Source organism: Panthera tigris, chromosome A1 (genome assembly GCF_018350195.1).
Source record: "Panthera tigris isolate Pti1 chromosome A1, P.tigris_Pti1_mat1.1, whole genome shotgun sequence".
Taxonomy (NCBI): Eukaryota; Metazoa; Chordata; class Mammalia; order Carnivora; family Felidae; genus Panthera; species Panthera tigris.
In genome coordinates this window covers 141,385,382-141,399,126 of record NC_056660.1, presented here as the reverse complement: position 1 = coordinate 141,399,126, position 13,745 = coordinate 141,385,382, and the positions used below count along the sequence as shown (strand labels likewise).

At 33.4% G+C, this 13,745-nt stretch overlaps 1 protein-coding gene across 10 annotated transcripts in view; it reads left to right on the top strand.

Moving 5' to 3' along the window:
• The window catches only part of AP3B1 (adaptor related protein complex 3 subunit beta 1), a 259,225-nt gene that overhangs the window by 166,147 nt on the left and 79,333 nt on the right, over positions 1-13,745 (top strand). For all 10 annotated transcript variants that reach the window (XM_042988960.1, XM_007079816.3, XM_042988982.1 and 7 more), the window contains 2 exons: positions 1,068-1,230; positions 4,717-4,864. In XM_042988960.1, coding sequence (XP_042844894.1) covers positions 1,068-1,230; positions 4,717-4,864 — 311 coding nt within the window. The remainder of the gene's footprint in view (positions 1-1,067; positions 1,231-4,716; positions 4,865-13,745) is intronic.

Sequence of the window (13,745 nt, the reverse complement as noted above, 5' to 3'; positions counted from 1 at the left end):
ATAGGTTTTAAATCATTTAATCTTCACAACAGCTCTGTAAAGTGGCTAGGGTTATTATCATCATTGCTGGAAAGGAAACTAAGACCGAGAAAGATTGAATAACTTTCTCAGTCTTTTAAGTTGTAAGTGGCAGAGCTAGGATTTGAACCCAGACATTCCAATTTGAAAGCCCATGCCTGTAACCACCGTCTGCTACTCCAAAAAAATACAGGTAATCTTAGCTTTTCACTGTGTGATACATAAATCAATCCTCATAAATTAGATATTATTTACTTATTATAATATGTTCCTGCCTAAGGGCACTTCATCAGATAGATAATAGGACAACAGTTGTCCTCTTATCTGGGCTATAGCTTTGCACCTATAATCATTTCAGATAGTAAAAATGATACTTCATGTTTCAAATACACATAAATACACTATACATATCACTTCTGTGAGGAGTCCTAGTATAACACAATTTATACATAAAACATTGCAGTGTTTACCTCTACGATGTCATTTTATCATCTGTTTGACCTATGGAAAGTGCTTATTCTAGCTAAAATAAGTAGTAACTTTTTTAATTAGTAATTTTGCCTACTGCCTCTGAATTGAGAAATTCTTACAGATGATTTGAATGGCTCATTCCCCTCTCAAAATTATTCCTGAGAATATTCAGCTCTTGCCTTCTTCTCTAAATAAAATTTCTCGTTGGTAGAGGAATGAATTATGCTTATGTCATTCTTTAAAAAAAAAAAAAAAAGTTTCTGCCGTAACTAGATACTTAGGGATTTGAGAAGCAAGATTCTCTCACATTTGGTTTACTTGATTCTTCTTTTCTTTCCTTTTCCGTACCCACTCTCAGAATGCCTTCTCTGTCTCTAGGAGCTCCCCACACTCACCCTGCCATAGGAATGTGGGGGTCTGAATGACAGGAGTGTGGGAATAGAGTATTGAACAAGTGGGGTCCAGTAAACTAAAATTCAACATCTGGTTTCATTTGTGATGAATACTGACAGTTACTTGGGTCCTTATGTATAACCAAATGGCTGTAAATCAAGGAGTATCTGCCTATATTTTTTCAGACAGTGAATCTGGAAGTGCAAGTGGAGAACAAGAAGAGGAGGAAGACAGTAGTGATGACAGCAGTGAGGACTCTTCCAGTGAGCATAAGAGTGACAGTGAAAGTGCATCAGAAGTAGGAAACAAAAGAACAGCCAAGAGGAACTCCAAAAGCAAACGGAAACGGTAATATTTTGTCAGAGTTTCCTTCAGAAACCATTCTGTGATATTTTCTCCCAGTATAACATTTCCCTTTAATTCATAAAGTGAGTGAGAAAATAAGTGTGTGCATTTTTTCCCCAAGCAGGTACTGAATCTTGTAGAATTAATTAGAATACTGGTTCACATAATTATTCTACTACTTATTATGCTTAGTTTTCATTTTGAACTTGAACAAATCTTGGGGTTACATTTTGAAAATTGGTATAACCTTGGAAGGCTGAGTTAAGTGATCAAGAAGTAGGTATGAAACACTTAATTACCTTTTGTAGCAATTTTGCTGAGGGCTAAAATTAAATCCTTCAACACTTTGCCATTATGTAAGTAAGACAATTGATTTTTCTAAATAATGTTATAGTAAAAAGATTATGATCCAAATATTAGAGTCAAGGGCTGTGAAGGAAGACGGTCATAAGATATTTAAGTGTTCGTGCTTTTTAAGATTCCCATTATCAACATTATCATGTATTAAAGTGTCATTAAAATTTTGAATAATTGGGGCTAATACCTTGGATTGTATGAGTCTGTTTTCCCCACTGCTGTCAGCGAGTGGCCTCTGCAGACATGATGGCCCTTTCCCTGGGAGCCTGCTGCCCGTTCACTTGATGAGCTTGCAGCCCAGCTCAGTCGTGGCTGACAGCACTGATTGGGGCGCAGTACGCTCTCTGCTCCTTTTATTACAGACAGTAATTAAAGCAGCTCGCCCTGCCACTTCCATAACAAACACAGCATAATGCCCTAATTATGACTTTATTAATTTAAGTCAGGATTTAATGATTTTAAAAGTGATTTATATTGTTTTTCCTGTTCAGAACAAATGAAATCTGTAGGTTAAATTAATACAGGCTTTTCATCATTGCAAAGTTAAAAAGCTAGTTACCAGTAAATTCTTTTCATTAGATTAACATCTGAAACTCTAAGCAGTAAGGTAAACAGTAATTACCCATCAAAATTGAGTGCTGCATAACAAAATAACACTTTTACCTTTAAAATCTTATCTTAAAAGCTGTAAGTTAAATATATGCAGAATCATTCACTTGTTGCAGCAAAGGATTTACTTGGTTTGTAATAGCGTTTTCTTTGAGAGAAATTTTGTACTTCTGGTTTAATATCAGAATATCTATGATTACATACTTTATAAAAAGTATCTTATTTCTAGGAAGGAAAATTTTGTTCATTGCACTCAATATCTTTTCAGATAGCAAAAGTCAATATGCTAGAAAATTTTAATCTTGTATTATATTAGTTGCATTATGTGTTTTTTCCTCCAGAAATGGAGTTTTCTCTTTATGTTCTAATTTAAAAGAATTGTTTATTACACTAAAGGGAATCTCAAATACATTAAAAACCTTATATTTTTAAGTATATGTTGTAACCATTGAGTTGGGGATAATAGATTGCCATTTTTTGCTATGGGGAAAAAACAACATATTTTTTAGTCATCGAACATAATTACATGTGCTCTGAGATGTTGCCATGACTTCATTTTTAATAAACTGCAATCGTATTTCCTCTGCAAAAATCAATTCTAGGAAATATCGATTCTTCCCTTCTTTTAGCACTCTCTCTCCCCCCCATGTTTTTCGGCCTGTCTTTTAGAATTTTTTTTTAAACTTGCTTGTGTTAAGTGTATAATGATTTTTATTAAAAAGATTTTATTTTTAAGTAATCTTTACACCCAACATGGAGCTTGAACTTAGGACCCAGAGCTCAACAGTCACATGCTCTACTGACTGAGCCAGCCAGGCACCCCTGTATGATAATTTTGTAAAGCTAAGGAGCTTTAAATATCTTTAAAACCACCCTTAGTAGTCATAACAATTTATGATTAAATTTTAGTTTTACACTCCTAAATATTTTTATTTGAAGGGAGCTGGTATGGTGTAATGGGGAAAACATGGTCTTTAGATGGACTTCAAATTCCAGTCCTGCCACTCTTGGCAATGTCCTTGAGCAAGTTTCTTAACTTTCCTGAATATTATAGGATAATAATGCACCCAGTAAGAATATGTTGGAACATCTATATGAGCTAACTAATATAAAGTTTCTGAAAAAAAAAGATTCTTAAAAAGAATACACACACATGGAAAGAGAATTAGACCTTCAGTTTTGAGAAAATGTAGAAGACCACCAGCTATCTCTCTTTGAGAAAAGACCTTTGGGCTGCCTCACATGTTACTCCTTCTCCTTGGATAATTACCTCCCTACTCAAGACTTTCCTTTATTTAATCCTGTTTCTCAGCTTCTGTGTTCTTCCTCTAGGAAGCATTCCCTCTCTCGGTTAAGTTTGTTTAGATGCTTCTCTCCTCCAGATGTTTTCATGACACAGCATACATTATTACTCATTACTTACCATACTTTATTGTCATTGCCGCCTTACTTCTCTGTAGCCTCCAAAGGAGTGTAGACATTATAAGGGCGACACAGAGTTCTTCTGTATCTTACTAACCACTGTGATCCTTAAGCACTGATGTACTTACAACGCATGGTGGGTGGTCAATTAATATTTATTAAATGAATGAGTGGCATCAGCATTTAGGTTTGATCATTTGGTATTTTAAAAGTTTATATTTGATTATTTGACATTTTTAGTAAGACTTAGTGCATTAGAAGGAATCTCTTTTGAAGTAGTTAACATTTTCTCATGTATGTTTATGGGTCACATTTCAGAACATATGTAAATAATTTTCTTGTAGAAAAAAAAATCTATAAAATGCAAGTCTATTTTAGCAAAAGTATGTGTATGAGTTTTAAATTTATTAATGGATATTTAGTATTTCAAGACAGCGTTTTAAAATCAGCCCTAAGTATCTTTGAAGTTGTTACTATTAGCACCTAATATATATTCCTGGTAAATCAAACATTTAACTATTAATTATATTCTACTTACATCATTTAGTGTTGTTTTATGACCTTTTGCGTTTGAGGTATGTTTGACATGGTAATATCATTGATTTTGAATGGATTCTGATATATTTGGTTATAGATTATACTACCTTTATTATTATTTTATTGATATGTTCTGGAATTTTAAAACCATTTTTATTATCTTTTATATACTAAAAAGAATTGGTTCTCAGTGAAATATACTTCTCTAATAAAGGTTCTGATTTATAGGCAAAATGGACATATAGCACCAATTTGCCATTTGATTATTTATTTATTTATATGTTTATTTATTTTTGAGAGACAGAGATAGAGCCTGAGTGGAGGGAGGGGCAGAGAGAGAGGCAGACACAGAATCTGAAGCAGGCTTCAGGCTCCGAGCTGTCAGCACAGAGCCCCACTCGGGGCTCGAAACCACAAACCATGAATGAGATCATGACCTGAGCCGAAGTTGGACGCTCAACTGACTGAGCCACCCAGGCGCCCCGCCATTTGATTTCCTTAAACTACTTAAACTTGTTTATATAAAGGATTTAAAGTTGATATTTTGAAATTTGTTATTCATAGTGATTCTGAAGATGGGGAGAACGAAAATGAAAAATCTAAAACTTCAGATTCTTCCAATGCTGATTCTAGTTCAATAGAAGACAGTTCTTCAGATTCTGAATCAGAATCAGAATCTGAAAGTGAATCTGAATCCAGAAAAGTCACTAAGGTAAGAAAGAGATTGCACACTTGTTGTTATTGAAAGTAAGTATTCTCATAGACTTTTTCCAATTAAGAATAAGTATTTCTGAAAAAAAGTGTCTTGTTGAAAATCAAGAAACCGAGAAAGAAATGTAACATTATCACTGACAACTGAAATCAATACCATCTTCATGCATCCACACCTATGATTTTATTATTTTTTTATTAGATAATTGCTTCCTTTTTAATTCAGCCCTACAGAAGAGTTAGAAACTTTTAACCTCATCCTTTGCCACTGTAATTACAGAGCTCAATGTTATGAGTTATGGCCCTTTTTTTTTCTGAAGTAGAAGGTGACAATAGAGGCTTTCACGAAGGGGAAAGTAAAAGGAAGTCACAGAAATAGTATTGAGCAAGGTGATATAAATGTATATACATAAGAAAATGAGACAAGTAATGCTTTTTAAAAATAGGTGTTAGGGGTAATAGAATACTTTTAAAGGTTTAATTCAAGGATATACGTTCTTTAGTTAATAAAAAATACAGTAGCCATGTATTTAAAAACAAATGTAGGAATGACTTATGTAATAGAATGATAATGCTTTCTGATTCACATTTATAACACTGAAACTTATCTGCTTAGCAGTAAAAAGTGAAAGTATAAATTGAGGGGTGCCTTGTTGGCTCAGTCAGTAGAGCATGTGACTCTTGATCTCAGGGTTGTGAGTTCGAGCCCTATGTTAGGTGTGGAGATTACTTACAAATAAAATCTTTAAAAAAAGTATAAATTGGAAAATGTAATTATGAATATTAATTTCAGACCTTATACATATCTTTCTGATCTTTAATTATTACTCCTTTCCTATAAATGGATCATGTTGATCCTAGGCTTCAAATGTAGTAGTTTTTTATAAGTATGTATTGTATTATTCCATATGTTGAATATGTGGGCAAAACTTTGCCTTTTATTGAATTCTGTTTTTTAACCTAATATTTTCCTCATTTATTTTTTCTATTAACTTGAATTTCTTTAAGAAGTCACCTGAGTAGCCAAGGATAAAAATAAATTCATTCAAGTAGATAATTGCCTTCTCCCATCCAGAGATTTATTATTATAGAATAAGCATATTTAAAAAATAAAAAAAGAATAAGCATGTTTAAAAATTGGCTAGTTTTTGTCTTGCCTTATTGCAAATATTCTTGCATGTGGTTAAACCTATCTTAAATGTGAATTTATGTTTAAAACGTATCTATTTATAGTATATAATCTAAGATTTCTATTTTCCAAAAATTCACATAAAATCTTTGAGATTTTTATGTTTATTACTCTGGCCTCATATAAAAATTTATCACATAGTGAGTTTGATGTCCTCCCATTTCCTACTTACATTAAATTACTTATGTTAAATTATTCATTTCATATTTATATATTTTAAAGTTTAAGATGTTATTTAAAATAAAGGAGCTTTAGAAATTGACAGTAAGTACAACCCAGAATAAGAAATAAGTGTTTTAAAAAATGAGCACACAAGAAATCAATGAACATCGAGTGGGTAGAATTAAAGTGCATTATTCTTACGAAGTTTTGTAAAAGTTAAAAAACTGTAGACTTTAGTACCTACATAGTATTAGAAGTAGGGTTTTTTTTGTTTTGTTTTTGTTTTTTGTTTTTTGTTTTTTAGAAGCAGGGTTTTAGGACCGCATTAAAAAGCCACAGAGGTAGGGGCACCTGGGTGGCTCAGTCAGTTAAACGTTCATGTCTTGATCTCATAGTTGTGAGTTTAAGCCCGGTTTTGAGCTCTGTGCTGACAGTGCGGAGCCTGCTTGAGATACTCTGTCTCACTGTCTCTCAAATAAATAAACAAATATTTTTTTAAAAATTAAAACAAAACAAAAAAGCTACAGAGGTATCCCAGGTTAGCATTTCAATTTGTTTCTTTGTCATACACTTTCAGTGATCAGATTAAGTCTCTTAATAATTGAAAATATTTTCCTGTAGGACATCAGTATAAAAGTTAAAAGTATTGCGATGAGCTAAGACTCTTGAAAAATTCAGATTTTACTCACATTCTTGATAGTTTTATGTCCATGTATTTTGTGTATATGGCTTATTTTTTCCATATTTAATGCCTTTTGCTGGCTATAATAGACGATAGGATTGTTTTAATTTATCTGTTGGAATATTCTCCACCTTGAGGCCACCATAACTATTTTTTACTATTCCTTTCTGAGTAATTTGGAATATACCATGCAATTACAAGTATACCAATTTTCAGATAATGGGCAACTCTGTAATTATAGAATTCTTCCTTATACCAAGTGTTGTGGCTTCTGGTCTAGATTATGAGTAATGAAGGCAGATGGTGGGTGCTTTACCTTAATTTAGCATGTCAGTTTGTTAGTGCTGAAAATTCATACTCCTTGAATCTGCAGCTAGACTAAATCTATACTTTTACTATTTCTCTTCTTTTTCTTTCACTTGGATAGTGTGTTTTGGGGATATTGAGCACGGAAATGAGGCCTTGGAGGTACCTTGATTATATAGCTTTGAGAACAATTTATTTTATGGTGTCCTATGAGGTATATAGTGTTCTACTTTTTGGAAGATACTACCTTTATGCTTCAGTTTCCTCATCTATAAAGTAGAAATGCTAATTCCTACTCTACTACTTTCAAGTGCTGTTATAAAAAATCTAATATAAAAGATCAATATATAATACTATATAAATATAAAACAGCAGTGTTAACATTTTTTAACGTGAACGAACATTAATTCCCTGCGAAACCAAAAATACTCGAGTTATAGAACACCAATGCAGAAAGGAACTGAAATTTTTTTAACTCTTAATGTCTCCTGTGTTTTTCTGACTTTTTATACCATTCAAGTTGTAAGTTAATGTCCAACTATGACCCCTTTCTGGAGAAGACTGAGCTGCCATCCACTGTGGGCGTCTTCTGCCTCTCTGCTATCTAATATACAATCTCTATTTACCTGCCTTTTCCTTTGAATGTAGCTCTGAGTAAGCAATTCCTACCCACTTAGCCAGGAAAAAGATTAAATTACTCTTGGCCTTGATTTGTTGATAATCATCTACCTCTTTTGCACCTTTAATCTCTTTCTCCACGAACTAATTCTTCCTCTGCCAACCAAAGTACTCAAGTCTTTCCTGGCATCTGGCGGGTGAGGAAGTAGGAAGAGGAAGAGAGAGTGTGTGAGAGACAGAGTTTAGAAAAATAATCTAAGTAGTCTTCGTCCACAACCTCTTAACCCAATTATTTCTTAGTCCCTTTTAGATGGGTTTCAATTCTTATTGCCTCCTACAGATACTGCTCTCTGAAAAGTCAGCCATGATCTTTCCCAAACTCAGTGACCTTCTCTTGTTTATTATATTCTTCTTCTTGATCTTTTTATGTGACTGTTCCCCGACTACTTGAAACTTCGCATTCCTTTTCTTCTGACTTCTTTGACCTTTTAGTCCTTTGATTGCTTTACTTTTTAACCCCTGTGACATTCAAGTGTGAACATTGCCCCAAAGTTAGTGCTTGGTGCACATCACTTCTTCAAATATATTAATCAGTGTGAATCAATATATTTTTAGTCTTTTTCTCTACATTTTTCCTGTTGTGAGACTCATTCACTCCCATGGCTTCAGCTAAAACATTTAGGTGAAATGTTTCCATAATAACATCTCTAAGTCCCTATAACAGCTCTAACTTCTCTTTACAAATTCAAACCAAATTTTTAGACCTCTTAGAAGCTACTGGCTTCCCAATCCATTATAGCCAGAGGAACACTTGCTCTTCCATTTAGGACTGTCAGTCTTTCTGTTTTCCCACATCTGTAGCCCCAGAATTTATCTCTGACTCCTCCTTTATCCTGTATGTTTACACAGTTGCCAAGTCTTAGAGATTCTCATATCTATTTCTTCCTTTCCTGCTACACCATACTAGATCGGCTCTTCATTACCTTACTCATAGACCATTGCCATTGGTCATCCTCAGACACTTGCCCAACCCAGTGCTTCTATACAGCTGCCAGATTAATGTTAAACTTATCCATAATGGTGCCCCATTATCATCTTGGTTCGGTAAAAACTCTGCAGGCTAGCATGTCCAAACCTACCTTTCCAGTCTCGATTGTCTTTGTGGTCCCTATAGACTAATCCCAAGAGACTACATATTTGTAGTTCTCTTAATATGCTGTATGTTTTCCCATTTCTGTCCTTTGTTTTTCGTTTTGTACTATTTCTCTCATAGAAAATACAAGCTGAGGAGAAAGTGGATTTATATCCAAGAATGGTCCTTCCACTTCTCCTAGTTGGGAATGACTGCTTGGAATGAAAAATGTTACTGATGAGAAAATATTACTCAGTGAATGGTGTAAAGATAGTCAAAAGAGTGAAAGCTGCTGCTGAATTGTTTGTTCTTGAAGTGTTTGTCATTGAACACCGTGCCCCAGCATATCCATAAGATATAAAACTATATATAGTCATACATTCTGGTATTATGTTTGTTATTGATTGGAAGATGTCCTCATTTTAGATCAGATATTGTCAGTAATGACCAAAGAAAATTATTTTGTTCTTCAGTGACAATTATTTTGATGGGCAAGCATATTTTTATTGGTAGGTGTTCTTTTCTGAAATGTATTTGATAGAGAAATATTTTAATTTAAGTCTGACTCTTTTTATGAAATGATTCTTTTGCTCCAAATAATGCCTATAACAAAATTACTTTTAATAGTTTTATAAATTTTAAGTGACTGCCCATGGTTTACACAGTGTAAAGGGAACCATTTTTTTTTTTTTTAACAAAGAAGAGTGGGAAGAGAAATCAATAGTGTAAAATGCATTTTATCAGAAAGAGATACACATTTATATCGCTTCATTCCATTTTTTACCTGTATAATTGAGTTATACTCCGCTTGTAGTTAAAATTGTGTGTCAATCAGATGGTCACACTTTCATTTAAAATACTTTTTTTTTTAAGTTACCAGGCTTTTTGGGGCACCTGGGTGGCTCAGTCGGTTGAGCGTCCAACTTTAGCTCAGGTCATGATCTCACGGTCCGTGAGTTCAAGCCCTGCTTCTGGCTTTGTGCTGACAGCTCGGAGCCTGGAGCCGGCTTCGGATTCTGTGTCTCCCTCTCTCTCTTCCCCTCCCCCATTCATGCTCTGTCTCTCTTTGTCTCAAAAATAAATAAGCATTAAAAAAATTTTTTTTCTTAAGTTACCAGGCTTTTGAGTTGTTTTAACTGAATCTATGCTTTGATGTTTTAAAAACAAGGCTATGTATTAGTGTGTTCCTATATACTATAGTTATTTCCACATCAGCTTGTTAGTTCATTCTTCATGGCTTAACTGATATAATAGTTCTGATTATATCATCAGTGTCTGTGTACCAACTGCTAAAGATTTAAATAAGCTTTTATTTAAATGATAAAAATTTAATTTTTTAATGATAAAAATTTTAAATCATGATTGTAATTTATTGTGTATAACTTCTGTGTATTTTCTTTGTAAATATATTAACATTTTAATGATATAAACTGTATAAAGCATAATTTATCAATGAAAGTAAATATATGTAACATACTTGCACTTAACATTCCATATTAAGAGCTTTTCATATTTGAAAATTATCTTAATCAAAATTGCGATTAATATATGTACTACCAGTGAAGAAAAACAAAACTATCTATATATACATAGCATTGTTTGAGATGCTGTCAGTTATCTTTATTACAGGTTACGTGAATCTCATAAAACTTTGCTAGTCTGTTTTGGGGAGGGATTAAATATCTTAAGTGCTCTACAGACCAGCCACTGTTACTATAACTATGTCCAGACATTAGTAAATGTTAAGATATGCCTTAGTAAAAGATCTACCGTATGAAAGATTCTTGGGGATAAAGTAAAACTGGCCTGTGCTGTGAAACATCATGGATAAGAGAGAGAGGAACTATTTTCTGATTGGTTTTCTGCCCTATTTGAGAAATAGAAAACAAGTTTTACTTGTGTTTTTACAAGTATTTATGTATGTAGCAATTGTAGAACTTCTGTGAATATTGTACAATATTATAGAACATTTCGAAGCCTTGCCTCTTTCAATTTATGTTGTTGCTAGTTTAGTTTATATTTTAAGTTCTGCAGAACAGAAATATCATTTCGCTTTACTTGAAATCTTTAAATCAAAGTAAAGACCATTAAGAAGTTTTCTTATTGAAGTAAATACAATCTAATAGGGAAGATTTGTTTAACAGTTTAGACTTTTTTTCACTTAAAAAGAATTCTTAATTTACTGGCAGTGTACTTTTGTTTTAAAGGCCAGTGTAAGTGTGAGCCTCAAATTTCTTAAATCAAATTTGTTAGATGACTTGAAGGCAAGAGAGTCATTATATTGTCCTTGGTTGGTAATTCTAACTGAAAATATTTCATGCAAATATCTTGCCCTGCGAGGCTAGAAATTAGCCTTGAATTTTTGTTGATTTCAAAGTACAATGTGAGTTTGACAAACTTTATATACCACTTACCCTGTTTTACAGTTTTTAAATTTCAATCTTCTTTACAGTGGTTTCCTCGTAGGAAGCATGCTTGGTGCTTGTTGTTTCAGATCTTTTTTTCTACTTGCTTTTTGTTTTTTAATCAGCATGAAATGAACATGCATAATACATGAAAAAATCTTTACAGATATATTATTACATATTTATTTGTATTATTTGAGCTTAATAAGTATTTCCAGGATCTTTTTTTTTTATTATTTGAAATGAAATATATTAAGTAGAAATCAGTTTCTTAACCCTGTGACTTTGTATTTTATTTTGAAAATGTTGATGTGTTGAGGTGTATAATCGAATACCATAGAAACAAAATGGAGATTTGAGGGTGATGAATTGATAACTAGGTATTTTTGTAGTGAGATTTTAAGATCAGTTACTGTTGTCCTTATAAAAGTCTAATACAGTCACTCAGCTGTTAAAAACCTAATCCTCTATTTAAAAAAAATATACAAAAACAAATTGTCTATCTTTCTGCCTGATCTCTTCTCAAGTACTAACACAATGGAAACAGTGGGTGATCTGTCAGTGTGTTTGGTTTGTCAATGATGGTTTTGTATAAATATTGGGAGGGTAAGAAATAAAATTCACACAGTAAAATATGATTTCATCTGCCTTTTCTCTGCAGCTCCATGGCTCATGCTGCGGTGTGAAATTCTCATTTTACACACTTTGCAGGCGGAGCACATGAATTATGCATTGAGCAAGAAAAATCTCCTGCCTCAAGTCCTATATGCATTTACCCAGGTTCTGTCTCTATTACCAAGATGAATTGCAAATGGAGAAATGTTTGATGGAATAGGGCTCTTAACTTCTTTGTTTAGAATTCAGATTTTTATTTTTATAGTAGATCCTTTAAGTATGAAAATGTTTTGAACTTACTATGGATTTTTTAAAATGAAAAATGAAATATAATATAAGAGAGGAATGCCAAACACATCACAAAGCTTTTTATAGCCTTGATTTGGAATGCAAGGCTTTTTCAATTCAGTAGAAATGACCGTTATCTATTGCTAATGTTGTATTTCAGTCACCGGTTATTTGCTGTTCTCAGAAAGTCAATGAAATTCTGTTCTTTTGAGAGCCTTTTTTCTTCCCGTTTTAGACTTCTAATAAGAGATTATGTCAATTTCACATGCAGCTCTGTCCTATGCTGTATGTGACCTGATGTGTACTTAATAGATACTGTTACACACTCTTTGCCATGAAGTAGAAAATAAGGTATAGACTTGTTTCCAGTTTTAACTTTATCTTGACTTGATAGGTTTCTAATTTTTCAGGTAGTACGGTTACAGTTCCATAAAGACAATCATGCACCATCGTGGATTATAGGAGAAGCTATACCCATTGTACTCAGCATAGTATTTTGATAAGTCACATGGTGTTAAGCTCTTTTTGTTACGTTCTTTCTCCACAGGAATGATATTCTAGTTGAGATGGCATTTTCATTCTTAACCTGTTTTTGTTTATTTCCACTTTAAATTCCAGCTTCAAAACTAACATTTCTTCTGTTTTTTCCCCCAACCCTGGAAATTGTTATTCGTTTGAAGTGTGAAGAGAAGGACAAATATTTTTTGCTTTTTTAAAAATAATGAGTGAAAATTAAAACCCATCTAGATAATTTAAAGTTTTCATTGGCAGAAATAATTATTCTCATAAAGAAAACCAGTGCTGATGTTTTTAGTTAGCGTTTTAATATGTATTCTTGTCTGATACTTGAAAATAATTTGTTTTGAGTTTTGGCATGAGGAGAAAACTAGCATTGCTTAAGATCATTTTAAAATGTTACCTAACATACAGTTTGATGTATTGCACTTTGTAAGAGTTCTAGCATGGTATAGATGTTAAATGATGGTAGTGTACTTTTTGCTTTAGTGATACCTTTCTATGGTTAGAGGAATACTTCAAAAAACTTGTAGAGGAGCTTGAGTGGCTCAGTCGGTTAAGTGTCCCACTCTTGATTTCGGCTCAGGTCATGATCTCACAGTTGTGAGATCGAGCTCTCAGTAGGGCTCCGTGCTCAGCTTAAGATTTTGTCTCTTTCTCCTGCTCCTGCCCTGCCCACGCCCTCTCTCTCTCTCTAAAAAAAAAAAAAAAAACTTCTAATAATTCATACAGATAAGCTGTAAACTCTTTTGTTAGATTATAAGTTACCTGGGGGTGCCTGGGTGGCACAGCTGGCTGAGCATCCGACTGTTGGTTTTGGCTCAGATCATGATCTTGCAGTTCATGAGTTCGTGCCCCATGTCGGGCTCTGTGCTGATGGCGCGGAGCCTGCTTGGGATTCTGTCTCTCCTTCTTTTGCCCCTCCCCACTTGTGCTCTCTCTCACTCTCTCTCTCTCTCAAAATAAATA